The sequence below is a fragment of the Mus caroli genome, chromosome 1, assembly GCF_900094665.2.
Source record: "Mus caroli chromosome 1, CAROLI_EIJ_v1.1, whole genome shotgun sequence".
In the NCBI taxonomy this organism is placed as follows: domain Eukaryota; kingdom Metazoa; phylum Chordata; class Mammalia; order Rodentia; family Muridae; genus Mus; species Mus caroli.
The window spans coordinates 166,965,177-166,992,654 of record NC_034570.1 but is presented as its reverse complement, the minus strand read 5'-3'; the positions used below and the strand labels follow the sequence as shown (position 1 = coordinate 166,992,654).

General features: G+C 40.9%; 1 protein-coding gene across 3 annotated transcripts in view; it reads right to left on the bottom strand.

The window, feature by feature from the left end:
* The window catches only part of Sdccag8 (serologically defined colon cancer antigen 8), a 193,913-nt gene that overhangs the window by 80,733 nt on the left and 85,702 nt on the right, over nt 1-27,478 (bottom strand). For all 3 annotated transcript variants that reach the window (XM_029481038.1, XM_021162638.2, XM_021162554.2), the window contains one exon: nt 22,004-22,146. In XM_029481038.1, coding sequence (XP_029336898.1) covers nt 22,004-22,146 — 143 coding nt within the window. The remainder of the gene's footprint in view (nt 1-22,003; nt 22,147-27,478) is intronic.

The following is a 27,478-nucleotide window of genomic DNA, read 5'->3' as shown; positions in this document are numbered from 1 at the left end:
GACCTTTGCTTGCCCATGAATTTATCTACAGCTCTTGGATGGTGCCAATGCAGTTGTATAGTCAATAAATTCTTAATGGACAAATGAGCAGGTGAATGAATGACTGTTAGGAGAGCATCCTAAGAATCTTCCCAGATGCATGTCTTTTTTACGGGCTAGAAAAAGTGATGAAAGAATTCCCATGTTAACTACAGATTTAATTTTGCTTTATCATCATTATTATTCCAAGTAATAGCAACACAAAATCAGTTATAACCTTAGCAGACGGCGCAGTATTTTCCATGTTTCGAGATGAACCGAGTGACTTGGCAGTGCCTGGCTACTGCCAACAGCGGCTGTGTACTTATATTTAAGTGAACATCCAAACTCTGGGGAGGGGTAACCAGGAAAGACCCAGGTTCAGTAATCTTCCTTCCTTAGTGGCATCCCCCATCTTTCGTACGATAAATTGCTTTCATTTTCCTTGCTGGAAACTGTGTCAGAACTTTAAGTGCAATGTTGAGATCTGAGCTTCAGATCCAAGCATGAGTCAGTTCTTGGAAAGAAAGCAGAAACTAAAAGGAGGTCAATTTCTTTCAAAGAAATATACACAAAGGAAAGGAAATATTCAACAGACATCTCAGAAAATACATCTCACTCCAAAAATGTTCTTACAGCAGTTGAAAACACTTGAGAACTCACCTTCAAGGCAAAGCAGGAGGCATGTACATCTAGATAGTGTCTGCTGGTATTAGACACATTCTAGTGACATTCACTTACAAATGTGTGTATGTGGGCGGGGGGGGGGGGCTTATTTGTGTATTGTGTGTTCTCATACCAGGAAGAATTCTAATGCTGAGTCACACCAGCCATTTCTTAGAACCAATCCGTAGACTCTGTGATTTCATCCAGCACTCAACTTTGCCTTCTGTTTCACAAGACACAGTCAGAGGCGTTGACCTGACTTCTTCCAAGAAGTTCAGAGATCTGGAAGGGATACTCTTCTTTTACAGGGAGGATCTCAAGCGAGGGTTATTCAGATATTTCCTTTCTCTCCTTTAAGAATATTTGAGATGGCTCAGCGGGTAAGAGCACTGACTGCTCTTCCAAAAGTCCTGAGTTCAAATCCCAGCAACTACATGGTGGCTCACAAACACCTGTAAAGATATCTGATGCCCTCTTCTGGTGTCTATAAAGATAGCTACAATGTACTTACATGTAATAATAAATAAACCTTAATTAGTTTGGCGGTTCCTCAGAAAATTGGACATAGTACTATCAGAAGATCCAGCAATATCACTCCTGGGAATAGACCCAGAAGATGCTCCAACATGTAATAAGGACACATGCTCCACTATGTTCATAGCAGCCTTATTTATAATAGCCAGAAGCTGGAAAGAACCCAGATGTCCTTCAACAGAGAAATGGATACAGAAAACGTGGTACAATTACACAATGGAGTACTATGCAGCTATTAAAAACAATGAATTTATAAAATTCTTAGACAAATGGATAGATCTGGAGGATATCATCCTAAGTGAGGTAACCCAATCACAAAAGAACACACATGATGTGAACTCACTGATAAGTGGATATTAGCCCAGAAGCTCAGAATACCCAAGATACAATTTGCAAAACACATGAAACTCAAGAAGAAGGAAGACCAAAGTGTGGATACTTCGATCCTTCTTAGAAGGGGGAACAAAATACCCATGGAAGGAGTTACAGAGACAAAGTGTGGAGCAGAAACTGACCATCCAGAGACTGCCTCACCTGAGGATCCATCCCATAAACAACTACCAAACCCAAACACTATTGCAGATGGCAACAAAAGCTAGCTGACAGGAGCCTGATAAAGCTGTCTCCTGAGAGGCTCTGCCAGTGCCTGACAAATACAAAAGTGGAGGCTCACAGCCATCCATTGGACAGAGCACAGGGCCCCCAATGAAGGAGCTAGAGAAAATATCCAAGGAGCTGAAAGGATCTGCAGCCCTATAGGAGAAACAACAATATGAACTAACCAGTACCCCCACCCCACTCCCGAGCTCCCTGGGACTAAACCACGGATCAAAGAAAACACATGGTGGGACTCATGGCTCTAGCTGCATATGTAGCAGAGGATGGCCTAGTCGTTCATCAATGGGAAGAGAGGCCCTTGGTCCTGTGAAGGCTCTATGCCCCAGTGTAGGGGAATACCAGGGCCAGGAATCAGGAGTGGGTGGGTTGGGGAGCAGGGGGAAGGGGTTGGGGATAGAGGATTTTCAGAGGGGAAACTAGGAAAGGGAATAACATTTGAAATGTAAATAAAGAAAATATCTAATACAAATAAATAAATGAATAAATAATCTTTAAAAATGTTTGTTTTTTATTTATGTGTACCTGTATGCATGTATGGCATGCATACATTGGTGCTTGGGGCCAGAAGAGAGAATCAGCTACCCAGATGCTGTAGTTACAGGTAGTTGTGAGCCAAGTGCCAATGTGGGTTCTGGGAACAGAACTGGGGTCATCTACAAGAGCTGCAGGCTCTCTTAGCCATGGAGCCACCTCTGCCGCCTCACAAGAGGACGTGCTCAAAGCCACCTGTAGAACTAGTTAACTAGCAGAGCGAGAAGGAGACCTGTCTTCCACCTCCAAGTCCAGTGCCCTTTCCATTCCACAACACTGCCTTATATTCAGGGAACAAGTGTTTCCTCAAATCGTGTCATGCCCATCCAGCAAACACTTAGGCAACTTCTTTATGAGAAGCACATATGAACCAAGATGTGCCAGTACACAGAGAACAGGCCATGCCCTGGAAGAATTTCTAGTGTAGTCAAAAAAATAAACAATGTTTTTATTCTTTAAGGTGCAAAGCTACCAGAGTGTAGTAAGTATTGAAATAGGGCTAAATTCCAACTCTCTTACTCAGGTCCATGAAACAGGAGTGAGGGAGTGGCTAGTGACAGAGAGGGATACTGCCAGGAGGCTTATACAAGCAAAGACTCAGTCTGAGTAGAACTCGAACTTACAAAGGCTGGGGAGAACACCGTGACAGGCCAGTGAGTGACTACAGAGTGTGGCCAGCATGTGGACAGACCCGGGGAAGAGAGGGAGCCAGGTGCCTGTGGAAAACCGAAATCATCTGGCACAATCGGAGGCTGGAGTGTGTATGTTGTGGGGTAGCAGTGAGCAGTTGGTGGAGGGGAGATTACTGAAGAAAGATGAAACTAGAGATGGAAGCAGGAGCCAGAACTTGAAGCTATTTTTAAGGCCCTCGTCCCGAGGGAACTAGGGAGCCAATGTAGGGTTTTAAGCAGGAGAGTGTTGTGATCACACCCGTGCTTGAGAAAGATCACTCTGGCGGCAGTGAGGGAACAGATGGAGGAGGGACAGCATTAGAAGCAGGGAAGCACTTATTACTACAGCAATAGTAAGAGCAATTTCCACAATGGCTTCTTTAGATGTGGTAGGAACCACAGGTACACACTCAGGCTAAATGGCCATCAAATGTGCACTTGACTAGTTTTCTGTTTCACTTTCTCTCATTGGCCCAGGGCAGGAGTGGGTGGGTGATGCATTAAACGATTATTGGACAAAGTTACCATGAACTGTGAAGCACATCTATGGCCTTTTAAAGTACCATGTACCCAAAGCTCCACACTAAAAAATGAATACAAATCTGCTGCTACATAAATAAGTTAGATGATTTTTTGACTTTGCATCTTCATATCTTCGAAAATTCCTATTTTCCATCCATAATTTGTCCATGTAAGATTTGTCTAAGCCTTTGGTCTGTTTATGCTTTTTTCCCCTGTAAAATATCAATGTATTCAGGTATCAATCCATCTGATGAATAACTTTAAACCAGGCCCTAATGGGATCATTACATGGCCTTTTTCTATCACCAAATAAAGGATGTACATCATACTCAAATAATACTGAGCACTGAATGTTTCCTGCTCTGCTATTAAAATTTTAAATTAGTTTATAGGATATGAAACCACATAGAAAAGATTTGTTAGCTATTAAATTTATTAATATGGCAAACAGCATGAACTATTATTAAGTAAAATTTTGTAATAACTTATTCATCAAACATGATAGTAATGCCTGGAGTGTCAGCACAGATATGAGAGCATGCACCATTCGCAATAGAAATGTTTAAAATATACTGACTATTCTAATGCTTTCTTAAGCAAACCACACCAAATTCAATGTTCACTTTTAATGCTGGGGGGACGTTGTGTCTCTGGACCACTATAGAGCTGAGGAGTACTACACTTCCGTGAGAGGCAACAGAACTGAGTGTCTTCAGATTCCCACTGTCTCATTCAATATGATATCATGACTGAGAACCCCGAGGCTGACCAAGGTGAAGTTCTGTGTTGACATCACAGTCCTGAGCAGAGACAGGGCTTAAGCCTGGGCCCAGGTATCTTCTGGAGCTTAAGTGCACATCCACGGTTCAACACACCTACCAGGTATTCACTGTTGGGGGGGACATTGTGTCACTTGCCCATTGTCACAGTGAGGTAAATGGTGCTCTTGCCTCGGTAATTAGGATGTCATGATTTCACCTTTTTTCTGCTTGGCTTCGGAACCATGCTGGTGACAGCTCTGACCTCTGTTCTCCAGTCTCCTCTGCTTGACATTGTAGGGGCTCAGTGGTCCTCCATTTCCTCTCACCACTTCGCTACATCATCCCTCTTGCTATATTCTTCTTCTGTCTCCATCTTGATGACCTGCTCCTTTGTCTATCCTAAAGTTTTATTTTCTAACTCTCTTCTATATTTCTACTTGTTAGGCGTGTCTCAAGAAGAAGAATGTAAGCAACTGAAATTCCATAATACCTCTGAGAACAGTGGTGGGCTTTCATTGTAGGGCTATGGCATTCTTTTGAACACAGGAGGAAGAATTTAAATAATTAGGTCTACCAGGCTTGGCACCAGAGTCCCTTGTCTGTTAGCTCTGTGCCCTAGGGAGGTCTAATATCTTACTCAATGGAAAAAAAAAAAAAAACCAGGGTCTTTAATAGTACCTTTCCTTATAGAACTATTCAGATATTACACATACAATATTTTTGGTTTAATGATAACATAGTAAGTTCAAAAATAGTAATTAGTCCAATCATTATATGTATTCATTTCTTAGAAGATGACTATTCAAAGTTAAGCAGTAATTATAATACTCTCAATGATAACCAGTCTGAGGAAAACAAAACCTTCTGTGCTGCAGCTAACAGCTACCTAGGGAAGGTGTGTTGAACCATGGACGTGCACTAGAGCTCCAGGACACACCTGGGCCCAGGCTTAAGCTCTGGCTCTGCTCAGGAGTGTGATGTCAACACAGAACTTCACCTTGGTCAGCCTCCAGGTTCTCATTATCAACGTCATATTGGGATGCTGTGTGGTCTCCACATGAAGCAGTTAGCACTGTCCAGACTGGGTCACCATTTAAGGGCTGCCTAAATCTGACTAATGGTCTAGCATCTAGTTGTTTTCTTTATCAAAGTTATTTTCTACAACTTCTAACATGTCAAAGATGGGTAAGCTCTAGAATCTGGTACTCTCATGCTGGTACAGTCTATCTGCTCTTTTATCTTATTCCCCTCAAGAGACAGTACACCAGAACAGAAATAGTCAAAATGAGGCTTGGCTACAGCCAACAGATTTTTAAAAAGCAAAAATTACTTCATTTTATTAAGAGACCTTGTAACTCTAGAAATCAGAACCTGACATTTAAGCTCATACAATGCAGCTGTATCTATGCTATGCAACATGAGGGAAAGCTTAGGAACAGAGTTTACAGCTAGCAAATGCTAGTATAGGAGGGTAGTGAGCATCTGAGATGGAGCTAATGGAATGGCCCTGTGCTGTGAAACAGACTCAGATGGGGAGAGCAGAGCAGGAAGGAAGAGAAAGGGGCAAATGTGTCTTTAATCATGTGTTCTCCTGATCACAAACAGAAATGATACCATGTTCTGACTCTTCAATTAAATAAACCACACCAGTAAAATTAGTGATACCTGCTTTCTTTTACTTAAAAATGTGGCTATTAAGTATACATGTAGCTTACTTGCAATTTTTGTCTTCATGTGTGTTCCATGTTGGTCTATCTAAGGATAACCTCCTGGTCAAAGCATTATTTTTAACCCAGTTTCCACAAATAAAAAGAACAGTAGTGCTAAGATATATTAAATGCATATGCCCTCTGAGGACATACCTTCAAAATTCAAAACTTTATAAAAAGTGTTATTAAAACAACTTTTTTTTAACCTTGAAAATGTTCTAACTTAAGTCAGTCATTTTTTTTAAAGGGAGGAGAAAGGATAATTCTAAGAGGACAGTGAGAACAGCTAAGACTGAAGGATGTACCCCATCATATGAGATAAATGATGAGCCTGGAAACGTAACCCAGTGGCAGAGAGCATGCCTGAGATGTGTGAGCTGCATCCCATTATTACCCTTAAACAATAAACGGTATCCCTCTCGGTTTCTGTAAATTAAATCTGGTTTTAAGTAACTCTCAAAATAAACCTGCACACTTAATATTAAATTACAAACCACATTACAGAGTCATTCAACGATAGCAAGATATTATTTCTGTACATGGATGCAAACTCAAATACAATTAGAAACTGTTTAGCATTTGATCATCTTTATTTTTTAAGTGAGAAATAACAGGTTAACTGAGAGTTTTCTAGGGATTTCTGTACTCAATTTCCAGCAATCATGTTCCCGATCTTCATCATTTGTTCTTAGTCAGAAATGAACTCTTTCCAAGTTCTCCCAGAGACCATATAGGTATGAACCTGCTAGCTAGTTTAGTGAACCACCCTGCCTGGTGAGTTAATCTTCTGTCTTCCTAGTTAAATCTCTTATCTGCACCTTGAGGAACACAAATAAGCCACTGAATGGTTTCAAGCTTCCATAAAAAGCAGTGGGGTTGGATTTCTGGAAGAAATCTAATTTGAAAACCCAGAAAAAGGAGGGGGTGGGGAGCTAGGACTACACAGATGAATTCCTCTTGAAAGTCCCAGGCTCAGGCATCATTATCTTTATAAGATGGTTATTTATAGAAAACACACTGGTAGAGTCTCCTTGTATTTGCAGAGAATTAACAAGCAATAAATGCAAAGCTTTGATTTTAAGAGCTTGCTTACTACTCATGACATGCTCCACTTCTGTGGAGTGCATGCACATAGACGGGAGGCTGAGCTATGTGCTGAAGGGCAGGGGAAGTATCTCAGAGAACGATTTAGCTGTCCATCCTTTTAAGCCTCAGGCAGAGACTGTTGACAGGTTTATAGACCAAAGTATTCATACCAATGGTTTATTATATTAAATCTCAGAATCAGATTTGAAAAGTATTTAAATTCACCCAAATGCTAAGCTCAAAGTGGGTGGCATCACTGTCCTTTTTCTATGCACAGCCTAGCACAAATGGATTGGTGGGGGGGGGGTCGGGGGGGAGCAGGAGCTGAGATACAATGATGGGGACTTAGAACAAATAATTGCCATAAGACAGTTTATAGGTGCCTGACCATAAATCAACTCAGTTTTTCCTCTGTATCTTTAAAATCTTCCTTCTGGGGGGTATGTAGAGACTTAACAGAAAGTTTTCATGAAGTATGCATTTTTATATATTTACCTGATAAGTCGCACTGCCAATCAGTCCAAATGAGTAGAACTTGTAGAACACGAGAAGAGCAGTATATGTGCTAAGGAGATGACCACTAAACAACTGTGGCCTCGGGCAAGCCACTTAGCTTTATGCGTGTCAGTTCTCAGCTATTATCCCAAGTACCGGATTAGGTAAATACTTTTATTAACCCATTCATTTAATCTTAAGGCTAAATTTGTAACTGTACAAATTATAACAATGCTTTCTAGCTAATATGGACATAAATACTGACACTTAAACTTACAAACTTTTCTACTACCATGTCGGATATCTGTGGAGAAGAACTGCAGCTTCTTCATTTTAAAACTTTAAGTGGTCGCTTGTGCAGATGGAATAGAACACATGCTCAGTCAATGATGGTTAGCAGCAACTGAACTGTTATCCCTTTATTGGAGAAAACCTTGCAAGTTCCCCCTAATGAAAGGTGCTGGATGAACTACCCTGGGTACCGCACACTTGATGTATCTGGGGAAGTTACTTGCTCTGTCTTTGAAGGACAGGCAGGCAGCCCAATCTATGGGCTAAATGTTAGAGTGCAGCACTCATTGCCGTAAGGTAGTTTCTGTTTGCAGTTTCAACCCCGTGGCCTGTGTATTCCAGTCATTACTTCAAAAGGCAGCGTCATGCTATGGCACTGACAGAGGAAGACAGCAGTTGCTCTGATAGGAAAGGTGGCAAAACCAGCCTGTTACAACAGAAGCAAATGGACTGCAGTCCATCTCAAGTGGAACTTGAAATCATGTTCTAGCTTCCCTCGGAGACATAGTTGAACACAGCCTTACCCAGACTAAAATGAGAGCAAAAGCGCTCAAGTCCACAAGCAAATAGGATTAAATAAACATCTTCCTCAATTAACAAAGTTCGGTTCCTCGTATTTACTGGAAAAGTGTGTCGTGGATCCTAGATTACTTGGAAAGTCAAAGCGTTCCAGGCCTCCAGACTTAGTCAAATGCACTCTGCTCGATGCAGGCTGCTCTGGGGCAGACTGTGAACAATTTCCTGTCTCTAGTCTCTATGACCATGTGCAGACAGTAGGTTCTGAAAACCTGAAACCAGCCGTCCATTTTTGTTGTCATCTTTGATATTGTTTCCCAATAGCTCCTCCTCCACTGGCATCCTCTTACTGGTCACATAATACAGGAAACTTTTCAAACAGTGTGGGAGACAAAGGCTCACGTGAGCAGCACGCACAGTATGAGCAAAGATATTAATGAGGATGGAAGAAAGTTTAATTTTAAATTGTCCAAGAAAACAAGAAAGCCCTCTCTTCTTGCCCCCCCCCCCATTCGTTATCCCTATTTCAAGCTGTACCTCAGTGTGCAGGAGTCTGCCTGTAAGCAGGCTACTGAAGGCCACGGGAGCCAGGGCCACCCCAGCAGCGCAAGCTGACTCGGGTGTTTGTGGCTGACAAATGTGTATTTTCAAGCACTCTCCTCGCTGAAATAACGTGCTGGACTTCACAAAATGAACAGAGACTCCGAGCAAGAGAAAACAACCCCCAGCGTCTATCCTAACATTGCAGACTCCTGGGATATTACAGATGTCACCCAACACTGCATGTATTTGCTTCCCATATGTGAACAAAACTGAAGCATCATAAGATCAATTTGAATGGAATGTTAACCTTCACTTTATTTATTTATTTTTTTCTTTTCTTAGCTGACGACACAATTTTAGCATTATCACAACGGAGCTTCTGGCTTGAAAAAATTAAATTAATGGATGGGTTTTAAAAAGCTTGGAGACTTAAAAAAAAAACACAACAACTTTCAAATATCTACACTTGATGGTGCAAAGAGCCAAGATGAATATATTTCAATTGCAACTTCCAAACTAAACTCACAAATTACTACCATTATGCTAAGTGTTAGCTACCCCACTGTGCAGTTTTGCTTTGTGAATTTTTACCTTCCTCTATGAACACTTTTAGCCACGGATCGCACAGCCTTTCAATGTTTTCTGCCTTTTCCTTTAAATAAACTGGCTGTGGCTCCTTCCATCTGGCTCCCCTTCCGTCAGCAACCCTGCACCTGTTCACACCTCCTCTCCTGTTGGATTCCACTGAACATTTCCTCCTCTGCCAGGGCTATTCTGGCACTGGCAACCTTTCTGTCATTCAATCCATCTGTCAGAAGTGAACTTTGTTTACCGCAAGCTTCTGCTTCCTTCTTCAAGAAGCGAAGCCCCTCAAGGTCATTGTCGAGTGAACTGAAGTCCTCTCCTGCCAGCCAGCAGAAGAGGAAGTTCTGTTGTGTAATTCACTTGTGAAAATTACTTTTGGGTTCGGGAAGACAATAATTTGGAGTTAAAGTAGTAAAGACAGGGTGTTTTAATGATCGTTTGTAAAAGCAGACAGCTGATATGTATTTTCTTCATGTGTGTCTGCACTTCTCATTATATTGAGTAGGAACTATATGCATCAGAAGCAAAATAAAAGTTTTAAAGTGAAATCAAAATATCACAAACAAGCTTACACTATGTAAAAACTGCTCCATAGTGTGCAGCATTAACTCGAGGGGTAAATATTTTCACTAATGAATTAGCCAAGGGAGAAAGTATTCCAATTAAGAAATTTTACACTAAAAGGCTTAAAATGTGCAAACACGTACCATTTCGATATTAAGCTAAGGATTAGCACACAGCTCCATCACTGCTTTGAAAAACTTATAACCCAGAATATGCACATCAACCACACACATTTTAAATCTAACATTGAAAAGTAAGGTTCTGCTGAAATAAGAACAAAGTAGAGGCTGCCAAGTGAACGCACAATCCCCCTAAGGAGGTGTGAGCTGTCTGACAGACCAGCTCTGTGAACAGCAGCAACCACAGAAATGATGGGGACCGGACACTCAGTTGGATGATTGTTATCCTCAGCGACTGGATACTCGGTCTCACAAGACGAACAGAACCCGCTCAGGCTTAACTGCTTATTAGTAGCTTCAGATACTATTACTGTCCAGAAAAGAAAAAAAAAAAGCAGTGACTCTCTTCAAATTTATGAATTCAAATTTAAAAGGGGAGGCTTTCTTGTTTTTAGGTATGTAAGCAAAGCCTTGTCAGAAAGCGAGCCTAAGCATGGCATGATGGCGGTTAGTCAGGTGGCGACAGGGGACTGTGCAGGGTCACCTGGAGATTGAATCAGGTCTCAGACGCTGACGCTGACCAGCATTTTGCAAAGTTTTTATAAATTCCTTAAAAATTAAAGAATTAAATCTTTTCTTTTGAAAATTGAAAGCAGGTTTTAGTTTTTAACCAGTCAAGAAAACAGAGGGAATTTAAAATTTAAACCTGAGGGTTTTGATTGGTTAAATATGCACAATTTATAAAACAGATTTTTCTCAAAGCAGTTTTCCGGACATGTGAAGGAAAATCATTGTGTTGCTAAATACAAAGCCAAACAAAATTTGCAGCTTAAAATTTAACTGAAGGGATATTTTTAGCACCAATTCCCAATATATTACTAGCCCTAAATATATTATTTAAATCCTTCTTATGTAATATGCAATAATATTTAATATGTGGATTTTGAAAATATGAGCTCAAAGGGGAGTACTCTTTTCTTCTCTCTCTGAAATAGAATTTCTACATAGTTTCTGCTATATGTGGAGAAAATTTCAAAACTGCTGTGCCCAGCAAGCTTAATACCTTTCTGCACATTCTTTCTCTTTAGGGCGATCTGTGTTTGATGGGCGTTTGGTCAGTTGGATCTCTGCTGCTGAATGGCACTGTGTTGGTACTGGTAAGCAGACCCTTCCGTGGTGGAAGTGCTACATGAAAGAAGCAAACATTAGCAGAATGCTGGTCTAATAGAGGCTGCTTGCACTAGGTGAAGGGACCTTGCCCCTCAGAACACTGATTCAGAAAGACACGTAACCTTCTTTTGGACAGTGATAGGTAAGAACAGAGACAAGTGGGAAAGATCGCTGAGTACCACTGTAGCGTCACCCCAGGCACACACGGGCGCTTGGATGCTCCCATGCACGGCTCCCTTCTGTAAAAGCAAACGGCAAAGACGAGGGAGCAGCATCAGGGCTACTCTTGCAGAAGGACTCATTCAGGAACTCAGAGAATATTTGCCTGCCTAATACGCAATGTTTATTTTATCTTCGAAATAGAAGGAGTAGGAAGGAGAAAGTTTGATTTGATAACAACACCTTAGACATAAATTCTACAGGAAAAAAAAAAAGGCAGCACACTTATGTTGCCAGGTTGCAGTAGAGAAGAGGGAAGCCGTTTCTAAGGGCATTACTAGGTGAAGACGGAGCTGATGTCGTTCACATCTTTAATGCCAGTTTTCCTAAAACAGCATATGGGTGTAGGATGCAAGGTAAAACATTTAGCTCCTTAATAAAGAACTGATGTTAGCTTCTCTTCATTCTGAATGCGCCTGCCTAGCTGCTCTGCTTTTCTAAGAACTACACAGGCTGGAGACACTATCATTTTCCCCACTTTATTGATCTCTGACTGCCAATGTTATTTTGACAACAGAGGATATTCATTTTTCACCCTTTTTCTCAGTTACCTTTAGGCAAAACCTGCTTTGAGACATGAAAATATTGCAGTACTGTAGGACAAAGACCTGGGAGGTTTTCATAGACTTGATGAGAGAGAAGACGGGTTTGCAAGATTCTGTTTAAGAGTTAGAAGAGACTAAATGACAACTTTAAATCTGCCACAATCATTTACTAATGTGCTGCTATATCAAATAAGTCTGATTTTTTGACAGCACCAAATTAGATTTATTGCAGAAACTGCTGCATAAATAGCATATGGCTATGTTATACCACCTATTTCAAATCCTGGTAATGTTTCCCCCTCCCCCCTCCAAAATGAATAATTTGAGCCAAGCTATAAACCTTCTGGAAAAAAAAAAGAGAAAGGAAGATACAAGTTTGAAAACAGACGTAGGAGACCTGAATCTTGTTGTCAAAGGTATAGCATTTGGATAAATGTGCTGACCTATCTGGAATTATGGCTCTTCAATGCACAATTAAATTTAACAGGTTGGCTTCTCATTTTTGCACAGTAATTTGATTTTTGTTTTAAGGTTTGGGCTCTAAATTATGCTTAGATTTTGTTGTTTAGTCCACAATTACACGGAGCAAAAAGGACGAGCAAGTGGCTGTAAGTCAACCATAGCTTGAATTAGGTTATTAAGAATTATTAAGGAGAAACGCACATATCACCTGGTTGCTTTTAGTTTTCATTTGTGAGAAATCATACCAGGAAGTCTTTTCTAATTTTATGTATGGTCCTGATGCTGCAAACTGTGGATAAAATATAGAGAGCTATCACTTGGCGTGCTTCAGTGGAGAAGGGAACGGCAGAGCCACACATGCTGCAAAAATCAAAGTTCCACAGAAGCTGACATTGAAAACTCATGCAACGAATTCAGAGATGGGCAGTTCCTCCATTCCCAGTCTCTCTCCAACACCCAACCCCACCCCCAAGTTTGAGACACTCCAACTCAATTCTCCCTTTTGAACAAAAGTTTCAGTGCGTCCATCGATGGGAAAGGCATTGCAAGGTCTTCCCGCAGACCAATGGGCACACCGCTGCACACACCGTGGCACTGAGCTACCCCGCAGGCTCCCTCTCTGTGGTCAGTCTTCCCAGCTGCCCTATCTGTTACTGTCTGATTAGTTCTGCTAAGGAGCCCCTCCCCTGCCAGCTTTCAGTGCCATCTGTTCTACACAAGATGGCTGCTGCCCAGCAACCTAACACTGCCCTCCTACCTGGCACCCGGCTACCATCCTTACCCCAAAGTGCTAACACAGGTTCTCGCTGCTGGCAGAGTCAGGGTTTCATTACTACTACTTTGACAAGTGCAGGGTTGTTTGTAATTTCTCTTTTATCCTGATTTTGATTGTACAACCACCTCCCACTGATTCAGTTTGCTTCAGTTTTGTTGCTCACAGATTTCACTCTCCACATTAATCTCCCTCTGGCATGTTACTGCATCTGTTCCCTTTTTTATTATTAATTTTCAAATTCCCACCATTTTTGACAAAAAGGAGGTAATCTACACTCTGTTTCTGCCCATTTCATTTTCTTTAATTTGGAAGATAAGTATGAAAGCATGCCAAAGAAGTTAATTCTCCGTTAACAGTTTGTTTTCTGGCATCCCTAAGCCTTTGTATATGAAAGACAGATAGGATAAATGTTGACAGAATCACAGCAACAGAGTCGGACCGTTCCTGACTCTAATGAAAAGCAAGCACATAAAGCAACATCTAAGATGTTTTTAGTGCTAGGAGTCGTCTCCAGCACCGTGACTCCCTCTACTTTTACAGATAAATTTTTGTGAAAGTCTGTCTGGGTGCAGGATCAAAATGTGGGTTCCTCTACAGTTCTGACGTGGGCTTTCTTTTTGCTGCAGATGGATTTCATTATTCCTTATCAGGATTATCATCTTTTCTCGGCTGAAACATTGCAGACCAATTCAACCACTAAGGATTCTGAATAGATGTCTTCTTTCAGGGAGAGAAAGAACCCAAGTGCCAGCAGTGCTCACAGTAGAACTTAAGGAGCCCTGGGCTGCAACGCTGCTGCCATTAGCAAAGGACGATATCAGGAAGGAAAGGATGGCTTTCCCTCTAAAGACAAAGACTAAAGTTAGAAAAGAGGGAGTACTCTCTGTAGCCTTAATTTGTCAACCCTATAACCTTGCCAACAAGGGCTACCTAGAGTAATGGATCATGCCCCCAACTAGCCTCAAGTTTTCTAGACTGAACATTGTGGCAACTCATCATCATCCTCATCATCATTTTACATGAATTCATTTTAAAGCATTGAACAAGCAGAAGCACAGAAGCATAGCCCCTCTCTCTAATCTACAGAACTCCGTGTTAACATGATTTTACATATCCATGCATCCTCATCAAGACTCAGATATGATTTCTAGAAAATGAAGGGCAGTTGACAGAATAAGGACGTGTCTAAATCAAGGAGAGCCAGCCTACTGAAGCAAACTGAGTCAGCTTCCAGAAGGCAGGCAAGGACAACCTGCTTACCCACTAGGGACATGGTATTTTGTTTTTAGATGTCATGTCCAAGTAGAAGTGCAGTCATATAAAATTCCCCTTCTACCTCTGGGTCCATTCTTTGGGTCAGAAACAGGCTCCAGTAAAGACAACAATGTTTTCAAGGCTGACTTCTTAGAGTACCTTCTCTGGAGAAGGAATCCCCCCTGGACCTCAAAACCCAAGCAACCCATTTTTCTTTCCTTGTAAACTTCAGGACATGAGAAAGATACTCAGTTCTCTCCGAGGTGATGGAAGCATGCTGGAGGCTACACGGAGCCACTGTGGAACATAGACTTCACTTAGCTAGCCGTCTGCCTTACAGGCTGCTCCCAAATGTTGCTTTAACCTATTAGTACTTGCTCTGACCTGAAACTGACTGCATTCCACTCCCAACCCCAATTGCGGGCTTATATGGTCTAACTGTGAGCAGTGTGTTCCTCATGAGGCTGACTTCAGTCTGTGTCAGATCACAGAGGAGACTGAAACACTTCCCAGTCTCTTAAACCATCTTAAGAGTCTTAATAAACTTCACGTCTTGGATTTATCAATCAATGACTCACTGTGTAATAAGCACGTGGTTCTTAAATAAAAAAGGAGTGCTGTCTAACAACTGACCTACTAAACAAAGCCATGAAGGAGGGAGGAGGTGGGTGAGAAGAAATTAAACACCATTAAGCTGATGACCTGTTTCCTTCCCTCCGTGTATCTTACAGTAGTATGGAGGACAGAACTTTCTTTTAGAAACGCTGACTTGGGAACATTATTCTACCACATGCTGCTGCCTTCCCCCTTCTATTTTCATTGAACTTGATGCTCCTTGTTGTTGAGTCAGGCAAGCGGTGTGGGCAATACGCTCTTGGTTTCCTCTGGGCTTCTTCAGGAGATGAGTTGGCTGCCGCTGCCGCCATGCTCCAGGCTGTGGGCCTGTGTGGCAGGGGAGAGGAGAGCACCCCCAGCGTCGATGTTCATTGCACACACATTTGGGTGGTGCAGAACTGAGAGTAGCGAGCCAGGGAACATTGAGCAGAACCTGCAGACACACATTTGCTGGCAGCCTCTCACTCAAGTCTCTCTGCCCAGGGCCACTCTGAGACCAGGGTGTCTCGCCTGTCAGACAGGTGGAGAGACCACGCATAGGCAGTGTGGGGTCCACCAGAGCAAAATGGAATGCCTCTGTTTTCCTGGCTCCTTGACAGCCTACTTTCCCTGATACTGGGTGGGGGAGGAAAAGAGGATGCAATTTATAACAGCACCAAGGCCATCTATTTTGAGCCTTGAAGATGTTGGTTGCACATATATTCATTTAAAATTATTTTTGACACGTTCTCTGCTTAATTTATTCATGAAAGGAGTACAAGAGGGGGAAAATGAGCTTAACTTTTAAATGGAAACTTTAGGCTAAAAATTCTTGAATAAAACGCAAGAGGAAAAAAACTGAAGTTAACCATGCAATATAAAGAAATACATTGATGCTAAGTGTCTTCTTCAAATGAGCCCAGTGGGGCTCAGGGCTGGGACCTAAGCTATTTGATAAATGCTATTCTTTTTCCTTTTTCCCCTTAATAGAAAAGAGCAGAGGTAAATTTATGTTAAACACCTGATGCCAAGCTTGGTGTTGGGGGACTGGAAATAAAGAGAGGGCTTGGTTCTGGCCACCAAGCTTAGATTTTACAACCCTCAAAATCTACCTAGCTCTAAACTATGGGTTTTTAATTTTTTTTTTATACTTTTGTGTGTGTGAGTGTGACTGTGGCATCTACTGGCCAACTTCAAACCCTCCTTTTCTTTCCTTTCCTCATTGTAATTCCAAGCTTCCCCTTATAAGACTCCTCTTCTTCATCTATTAAGGGATGTTCTCAATCTAACTCTACGTTAGCACTGAGACACAGAGTATCTCAAACTTCTTGTACTCAACCAGATTTCTTTGAGCTCCTGCTCATCTGTAAATCACTAGTTTTGTAAAAATGCAATACACTAAATATATATGCACATTAATTGAACTGCTTATCAACTGTTTAAAAATGATACCCACTCCAGTTTTAAAAAGCTGACTCATTACCAGTTGTGGCCATTTAAATGTACATAGGTGCTATGGGTATGTGTAGCTCAGTGGTCACTGTGTACATAGCATGCATAAGGCCAGGCCGGGAATTCAATCCCTAATGCAAAGTAAGAAAAGAAGGGCGGAGGAAGTAGAAATGAAATGTGTCTATACATAGCTATATTGGTTTCTATACTGACACAGTGTTTATGTTTCTCACGTCATAGACTAGCAGCAAGCAGACACTGCTATACGGAACCAGACAGTGTGCGGCACATGCTCACTGCACTCTTGACTTCTTGCTACTTGCAGTCAGAGCTCATTTTCTAAAGTAAACAACCAAGCAACTTTAAGGAATTGGCCATGCCTCTTTCGATTTATATTGGCAATGGGCAATATCAGGCTCAGATTAACATGAACAGAGAACTTCTCTTTGTTCCCTCTTCCCACTCCAAACTACTTCTCAGGCAAAGGAAAAAATTCGTGATCATATTTTAAAACTGACAGGGACAATGGAGCAGACACCCACCTGCTCTTTCTTTACCCAGGGTCCTTCACACCTTGCCCCCTAGTGATATAACTTCCGCTTGGCAAAGTGTGACTTTCCCCTGGGCTGCAGAACACCATATCCCAAAGGCATGCATGTGCATCTAGACACAATTCGCTTCTAAGGGAGTAATCATGGAAATGAAGATTTTAAAAGTGAAGTTTGGGAAGTCATACTTTTGAAATTTGAAATCAAAGGCATCTCCTTTGTCTTCAGTTTCAGAATGAAGGATTTGATCTGTGAGAGAGAAAAGTCTGAGCAAATGAGCTATCCTGAGCCAAGACGAGCTCTGCCATGGATGGTTCACTCTGGCACCACAATGGTGCTGGTGCCAGTCACCAGTCCTAGAACGAGGAGAGCCAGCTGCACTTGCACAGTTTCTTCCTCTGAGGATTTCTAAGAACTCAGCAAGTCTTGACCCATGCTGGTAGATTGAGCAGTCAAACTAAGTCAAGAAAGCATTTGTAGCAGTTATTATCTGGATGCTGAACATCAGTCACTTCGGCTTCTAGAATGCTCTAGAAAGAAATTCGTAATCACCTTTTGTTCCAGTAAACCTGTCCATGACAGCAGGATAGTCTTGTGACTTCTCTGCTGTACCTTTTTTCAATTTTAAAACGATTTAAAAGCTCAACCTGCTATCAATTTAGGTCAGAGATCAGATCTTCCCATATGGGTCATAAAAGTAGGTCAGAGCAAAATGATCATTTATTAGTATCTCACTTAGACTGTTGCTCTGAGAATCCTTTGAAAAATTACTTATGCAAAAGGGGACATAAGGACTTTCATGACAGACACACCGATAAAATCCGGAGCCTGCAGGTCTTATGATAGGCACATCTCCCATTAGTACTTAGGGCAATTCAGGTCCAAGCTGATGACCTGTTTCCTTCCCTCCGTGTATCTTACAGTAGTATGGAGGGCAGAACTTTCTTTTAGAAACGCTGACTTGGGAACATTATTCTACCACATGCTGCTGCCTTCCCCCTTCTATTTTCATTGAACTTGATGCTCCTTGTTGTTGAGTCAGGCAAGCGGTGTGGGCAATACGCTCCCATTAAGTACTTAGGGCAATTCAGGTCAAAGGCTTCCTACAGGAACTTCCCTCCAAGTCAGATGTGAGGAAAGGAAACAGAACTTAAAAGAGGGTATGTTAATAAGTATGACAGTTATGTAGAAGAGCGCCCACCACTGTGAGTAGCTAGTAAGTCACACAAACATTCAGAAATGTTTGTTTTAGAGTTTTGTTTCAAATTACCCTGACACATATACACACACACACACAGAAAAATCATATGGAAGGATTCAAATCTTGTAGTTCCATAGATTTTTGGATTTATTAAAATTAAATATGTACAGGGATTTCGACTTTTCTCCTTCCTCTTGGTAAAAATCAAGTCTAAGAGAATGATAGTTTCATTATGAACAATTTAAATGGCCAATAAAGGGCTAATAGAAATGGCCCTGAGAAGACTCAACTGTTGTAATGGATATTCATATTGGTATATGAAGGATCAGTGAATACTTATTTCTTTTTCTTTTAAATATTTATTTATTTATTATATGTAAGTACACTGTAGTTGTCTTCAGATACTCCAGAATATGGAGGCAGATTTCATTACGGATGGTTGTGAGCCACCATGTGGTTTCTGGGATTTGAACTCAGGGCCTTCAGAAGAGCAGTCGGTGCTCTTAACCACTGAGTCATCTCACCAGCCCCAAACACTTATTTCTATTACAAATTAGCATTACTGTTTTTCTCAGTTGTCTTTTTGGGAACAATCACATTTATCCATTTCCCTAGTAATTTACATAGACTTACAGCCTAATGAATAAGTTCAAAATCTGTTTCTATAACATATCAGTTGACTGACCTTAGATGACTCATTTTATTTCTCCATAAACTGGGAAATCAGGAGTCTATATCTAATGAAGTTCCCACAAGGACAGCATAGCTGGCCTTCTGGCCAGTTCCTGGAGCGCAGCACTGGTGCTCAGTGAGTGCCAGTCTCTAGTGTTAACTTTATTCTAAAGCTATTATGGGAATCATGACACCAAACAGAAACTAAAATGAATATACTCTTAACCCTTAGAAGAGATTACCCTAAAGGGGGATGGAGAAATCAAGAGAAAGGAGTTCTCTGTTCTACAAGGAGTCACTGGCAAGGCTGCAGCAGGGAAATTAGGATTCAGGGAGATGCTGAAAAGAAGATAAGGCTACAGTTAGGCTAAAGGAAGCCTCTGAGGTGTTTACTTGTAGAGAGTTGTGAAAGGAGAAGAGAGCCCACCACTGTAAAGGTCCCTGCATCTGGCTGCATCTGACTGGAAATCAGCAGTGAGGTTTAGTGGGGAGGAAGTAAGTGGGAAGGCCAGAGTCTGCCAGAATGAGCTACTATCCACACGGAGTGAGTGGACCTTGGTGATGGTCCGTCCAATGGACAGCTTGGAGAGCAAGATGGCAGTCAAGATGCTATAGATTTGACTCATTATTTCATCAGCATCTTATAACATGTCTTCATATTTATTTTTAAGATTTGGCTAGAATGTATTGCTCAGAATGTTGGAGAGTGAATGGGGAATGCTTACTTGCAGAGTGGTTCTGGACTTCAGCTGCCGACCTACACTAAAATGAAAGAAAGATGTCCTATTCCCATTTACACTCCTGGGTAGACCAAATGGATAAAGAATGAAGGAAAGGCGGGGGTAAAAACTGTGTGTATATATATATGAAACTCAGCCCAACAGCTAAGTTTGAATTTCAATATAAAAGAGTGATGTGTCTTGTTCCCTTGAGTTTTAATTGTCATCTTTAAATTTATGATTTTGGTTTTTTTTAATCAAACATGAACATAAATGAAGCATAAAATGCTTATGAAAAGTACTACACTTAAAAGTAGTCAATTAAGCTTTAGTTCTAGAAAGTGGGCTTGCATTTTTGTAGAATTTGTGTAAGTGAAGCACAGCAGAAGAGGCTTCCCAGGGAAGCAGGCACAGTCTTTTCTCTTAGGAACAAAGGACTTAGTTAGCACGCGTGCACTGCAGCAGTGACGGCATCTCAATACACTCTCCTTGCGGGAGTTGGTCTTGTCAAGCGGTACAGACAGACAGTGCAGGGGACTCTACAGACTTTGACTCCAGAAATTAACTCCGAACAAGAGAGAATGCAAAGGGACAAAAACAGCATTAATATTCATCCACCAGAGCTAGGTCACACCGAGACATTAAATGCTTCCCACTTCTGTAGTTTAGTAGTGCTTAGCACACAAATGGTTGCTTCTCAATAGAAGTCTGACAGGAAAGGAAAACTAGCAACATTATCACGATGAAACTAAAGTTTCACATTCGTAGGAGTAAATAGCCACAGGAACTGGGCTAATCGTGTGTTCTCAGTGCCATAGTGACAACGCTCTGAATGTGCACTAAAAGAGCAGCTATTATTCTGCAATATTAAGCATTTTTCCTCATAAAAGTGTTTCATCTGGTGGGGTTTTCCCTTGGGATCATACATGTCTAAGTGCTTTCTTTTCTCTCTTCCCTTTTGCTCTCTCCTCTCTTGCTGCTTAAATCAGAAGGTGTCAAACCATTTGGAAGATTATCATAACAAAATGTTTTTAACAAAGTTTGATTTTAACAGAACTGGAGGCATCTTAGCACTAACCCAAAACTTTGGGAGGTTCACCAACCTCTAGGATATTTTTTTCTCCAAATGCAGGCTGTTAGAGTAGTGCGTTTCTCCATCTGTCATCAGACCGTGCTCAGAATTACATTGTCATATTTAATGCAGAAGGGATCATTCCCCTTTCATAGTTTAAATTCAACATAGGATTGTAATCGGAAGACTAGTGTTTTCCTATTTTGTAAATTAAATTAAATATCATAAACTTAGGTATATGTAGACAAATTTCCTTCTACAACCTGAGGAGACACTCTGAGAACCGAACAAGCTCAGAGCTTGACGTTAAACTGAAGGCTGCCCTGGGCGCATGCTAAGAAGACTCCCGAGTGCTGAGTCTGCTTCTCTGGCTGAAGTCCTCTTTCTGTGTACATTTATATGTGTGCATATGTATGCACACATGCAAGTGCATGTGTTTCTAATTCACCAAACTCCCAGTGCTTACAACCTAGGGTCCTGTTTTAATTTTGAGTGATCTATATGCTTACTGAAGTTCACAACGATGCTGAGTGCGCCACAGCACATAGCTCATGATGAAAGCATTACAATTAGAAACCTCACTGCAGTAAACGTGCTCATAATGTTCGGAAAGCAAGCAGTCCCGATCAGCTTCATGTCTAATTTCAAAGCTCCTTCGGAAACACATTCCTCATTTTTTTTATCAATTCCATCTCAGTCTGCTGTTAGCATATCTCTTCCTTTTGTCTCTTTCACCACTGACAGAACCTGCTTATTTTCATAAATATATTTCCTCATGGTCTTTCTTCAACATTTTTTATTAGATATAGAATTAGTGGTGGTAGTGGCAGAAATGTCATTTGCTTCTATCGATAAGGAACCACTGAAACATTTGAGCACTGCAGACAAACGCTTTTGTAATACACCAGTGAGTCCCTGCCACACTCGTCATTCACGAGTCTGGCTGTTTTGCTTGCCACATCTCCACTTTCCGTAATATGCCTGAAAGCTGTGTGTGAATTGAATGACTAAGAGTAACAACTGTTGGGAGCCTGTGGCAGAGCCCGGTGGGCCGCGCTGGGTGCTGAGTGTGTAACGTGATTAGGGCATACCTGGTGAGGTGCAGTTGGCGCTCGGCCTCGCCCAGCAGCTCTGTGACTCGCAGGCACTCCTGTCTGGCCCGAGCTGCCTTCTGCTGCTCCTGTTCCACATGCTGCTCGCTTTCGCTCAGTTCTAGTCTCAACTTCTCTATTTCCTTAGGCAGACAGAGGGAGAAAAAGAACCCATATTAAACATATACACTTGAACTCAAAACTAGTTCCCTTTCATTTCTTCCACAAATCTTAATACAATAAAAACAATTAGAAAATGTAGACTAGCTTAAGTTCCATGACAAAGAAAAAAATCACAACTACAAGTGAACATACATGAAGTAACTATGGATTGTGAGAAGTCTGATTGAAAACATGAAACAACTGAACGTGAGTCATGGAAATGATTGATAATCTACTTTCATGCAAAGGCTTGTTCTTTTTAAAGAGTAACAGCACTTCCTTTACAATGTAATATATCATTTAAGAGATATGATCAGATACAGGCAGTGATCAATATATGACATTTTTACTTAAAAAGACAGATTTACAGTTTTGTTTGGATGCCATAGAAACCAAATTAAAGGTTAAAACAATTTGTTTCTAAGAAAATATGAAGTGCTAGAAAGGCATTAGCATGCTGTCTAATAGTATTTATAAACAATTTAGGGACAGACTCAGCAAGAGGACCGCCAGCCTGCGCGCGTGAGACTTCAGAGCTTACACACTAGCACCTGTACTGACAGGTGGGCAGAGCACGCCAACATTTCCAAGGCATAGATAGATATACATGTAGGAATGTGAACAGTAGCTTACTATTTGGTTTGAGGAAGAAACTCCTTATCTTACCAATACTCAAATGTTTCAAAGCAAAAATAACTTATACTGTACATATTTTGGATAGTTTGTACATTAAAGTAAAAATATTCATCACAGCGCATCTATGATATTTAAGCAAACCAAAGGAGTTGGAGATGAACAAAATGGACTATAAAAACAAGAAAAACTAAAGGCATATTTTCAACTTCATACACAATAGACAAGAAGCAAATTTGCTATACAAATGAAGTATGCTTTCATTGATCAGACAATTTAAGCGCAGTATTACACATGTTTAAAATGTTTTGGTGTCATTTACCAATATTCTGAGTGACCTCCAGCTACATTCCATGCATCAACTAAGATAATGCAGATGACTCATTTCTTTCTTATATTTATAATGCTATCTTCAGTTTATCCTCTCAAAAATTATATATTACAATAATATGATAAAGTAACTTGCTATAAGTTCTCAAATATTATTTTATTTTTTAAAAATCCATACACTTATAGGTACATTACTTTCATGTAGAGTAGGGTTTTTTTTTTATCTTTCAGATTGGAATACCAAAAAAACCCATTTATTTTTTAAAAATATTTTAAGTTATTAAAGTTAATACTGACATTTTTGCAATCTTACAATGAAATATAGCAAAAGATGTGAAACATAATAGGAAAGTCCTATTTATTTTATTTGCTTAGAATTTATGAAATTAAGTAAGTCTAGAAGTGGAGTTATGTGTTGGCATTAAAACTTCAAAACTTCACTCAATATTTGCTTTTACATCATGCTATTTATAAAAATCTGTGCTAAATATGAGCAACCCAGAGACTTGCCATCCTTTCTTGATCCAGCAGGTAAGAATCCATGTGGTAGATGAGACACATACATGGCGACAACTAAAACACAGCATGCACACACCCAAAAACACAGCATGCACACACACCCAAAACACAGCATGCACACACCCAAAAACCAAATAAACAAAAGCAGCAAGTGAGCTACAGAGAAAGCACACGTATCATAAAGCAGATAGGTTAGCAAGGGCAGGAAAAGTGGAGAGAATGAAGCCACCAAAACCCCATGGCTGAGACAGGATCACGGCATCAGAGACATGGGCTGCAGGTCATAATTTCTTATGGTTAGCAGGAGACAATGGTTTAAACAAGCAATTTGAGATGCTTAATTTTAAAAATTAGATCAATGTGTATGATCAACTTTAGGCAGCAAGGAATGAAAGATGAGAAATCCTGAACAGATAGCAGCAATATTCCAGACAGGAGAAGTAGAGAGACGTACAACAGAGATATAAGAGACAAATGGTGGCTGTGTAGAAAAAAGGAGATGTTGCTGGTTGAGGAGATACTGCGGTGAATAATCAATGTACTTGTGATGCCAACCTGAAAACCTGGGTGAAATCCCTAGACCCCATGTAAAAGCCAGGCCTGAAGGTGTCACCCTGTAACCCCAGAGCTTAGGGGACAGAAGGTTTCTAGGAGTTTACTGGCCAGCCAGTCTAGTCTACTTGACAAGCTTCAGGTTAGGAGAGAGCCTGTCTCAGAACATGAGGTGAGGAGCAATGGTGCAAAATACCTAACATTGACCTCTGACCCAGACACATACACACACGTGCGCACACAGAGACCAAACAGATACACTAGTATATTTCACTAAAAGGATACAAAGAAGTGACAGAAAGAAAACAAATCCCAAACTTCCTTTAGAATAGATTCACTTGGTAAGCATTCCCCAACAACAACACATGCACTTTATACCATTTTAACTTGACAGCAGCTGTTTTCATATCCTTACATAGTAAAACAGCTACACTAAAACTCAGTTAACCTATGGCAAAGAACACAGTTTCCAGAGCCCACACAGTCAGAGTTTTAGCACTTTCTGCCTCTGTGACCTTAGACAAGTCACTCAACTCTTCAAACCAAAAGTCAAAGTGATGACTGGAGCTAGCTCATGAGACTGTGGTGAAGACCAGAAACAATGAGATCAGCAAAGAATAACCTGGCAGAGGTCACGTGGCTGTCCCTAAGCACTCCTGATTGGGGGCTGAGGGTCTAGCTCAAAGTAAAGCACATGCCTAGGACATGTGAAGCCCCGGGTTTGAATCCCAGCACCACTAAGCAACAAAGCAATTCAATCCAACAAACCTCCCCTCTCCTATAAAAGCACTATCTTGGTATAAACCAAATAAAAATTTATCTATTCTGATTTCAAAATGCAAAATTCCTTTTTGTTAGGAAGATGGAAAACGGCAGCCTACTTTTGATTATGTGTGCCAGCAAAGGAGCTCACTGGGACAGATAATCAAAACCAACAAATAATCTCACCAGCTGGATGGAGGTTCAACACTTAGCTCTCTGAGTCAGGAAAACCTGCCATGGCACCAACTCCAACAGTTAGAAGAGAAATCTCTTGCCAGAAATGCCATGCTCCCACTGGCAGGATAACCCTGCGCCTCACCCAACTAGGTCAGCGCTGTTTCCTGGCTGTAGATTAGTGGCTCAGGGATGGAAGACCAGTGGTGGTCATAGGCCAAATGTACATTCCTCTCAAAGCACACTATTAACCTGATGTCCGCAGTGCAGTCTGACACAGCCATCTTTTGGCCAGCTGGGTTACAGGAGGCCCACATAGCTTTACACCTCACCAACAGGCATTCCTCAAATCATAACCAAGAGCTGGAAGAGGAGCTCACTGTAGAACCTAGCATGTGCTCAGCGGAGACACTATTCTCTGAAACAAAAGAATAAAATAAAACAAAAAGGAAATCGTGACTACAGTAACCGGAAGGACAAAAAGTAGAAGCTGCTATGAACGGCTATTTTGAACCTCTGGCTATAGGGGTCACAGGCCTTAGGGGAGAAGTCACTACTGCTATTCTGCTAAATTGGAACATTATTAAGTCTCCTAATGGTTACCTTTATTTTTATTTCTTTTAGAAAGGTGTCTGAGTATTTTGTTTGTATGTCTACCTGGTGACTACAGAGGAACAAAGACATCTGATCCTGTACAACTGGAGTTATATGTGGGTGCTGGGAACTGAACTCATGTCCTCTCCACGAGCTCTTAACAGCTGAGTCATCTCTGTAGCTTCTATATTCATATTTTAAATAGCATATTACTATGTCTTGATTTATAATATAAGAAATTAGCTGTCATCTCCTTGCTAGGCAACATTAGTAGCTGGCATGTAGCTACAGTCCTAGCTACTTAGGAAGCTGAGGCAGGAGGACCACTCATATGTAGGAATTCTGATAGCCTATACATCACTCTAAAGATCCAACTCAAACCCTCAGATAAGTTTAGCTATGAATCAGTGTTCATTACTCATACATTAGTGATTGATTACACCATAATAAATTTTCCTCTACTGAGACAAGCATTATTTTTTAGTTAATTTTCTTCATTAGTGTCTTATTTATTTGGGGATTAATAGCCTCGTATTGTATATGGGGAGCATAGCTTGCTTGCTTCTGAGCTGGGTCTCACTGTGTTGTAAAGGCTGGCTTCAAATTCTAAGATGCAAAGGATCCTCCCTACCTCTAGCACATAAATACCCGGGGATAAGAGTGTATGACTTCACTCTGGTTGCCCACTTAAAATAATTTATTTCTCTAAGTAACTGATATGTCTCCATAAGTATTAAACATTAATTGTCAAATAGTCAACTAATAACATTTTTGAATACTGAAATATCAAATTATATATTTTAACTTACTTCTGACCCTTTTACCTGTCTTATATCAATTCTTTATGCCAACCCTAATGCACCTTAAGAGGTGCTTGTTGGTCAGGCATAGTAGAATATGTGGTTAGTCTGAGCACTCTATAAAGTCAAGGCCAGCAAGGCTCCCCTCCTCTCAATAAAGAGTTACTACTTTTCCTAAGACAGGAAACTTAAAAACACAACTGTGTGTGTGTGTGTGTGTGTGTGTGTGTGTGTGTGTGTGTGTCCTTAGACAGCTGCTTACAGATAAACTGGAGGTTTGTCTGTGCATGACAACCCCCTACTTTGAAGACTCTCTTCCCTCAGAACAGTAGAGAATCTGCGCTGTCATCTTAAGGATTGTTAGGACACCACTGAAGAGTCTATCTGATTTCTAATAATTGCTCTGGAATTTGCTTTTTCTTTTCCTGGAAACTTACAGCACTGTTTCCCAGTCACTTTGCAGTTTAATGAGAGCATAACCTCAGAGAATACATTTTCATTCTTTGTGTCCTTGTGTGCAGAGACCCCTTTCAATAGGGAGGCTTGTCTAAGGTTTGGCTTTTAGTTTGGTGACACTACCTTGAATGGCTATTTTAAATGTTTTAATGCCAGACACTTTGTGTTTTCTAGATAGCCCTTGCACCATCACTGACCATGCTATTGACTGAACAGGTTACCTAAATTACTAATATCTTCTCCCCAGAGTCTAGCACCTGGAGTTACCTCTCTATGGAAATTAAGAAAACAGTATGTTGTGTCTTTATTCCTGTCCATTAGTTCCTGCATTCCCTTACACTTTTACATAACATCTATTTTTATTTTTTATATAAAATATCTGTTAGAAAGTACAGTGTTAGCACCATTTGTTGAAAATGCTGTCTTTCTTCCACTGGATGTTTTTAGCTCCCTTGTCGAAGATCAAGTGACCATAGGTGTGTGGGTTCATTTC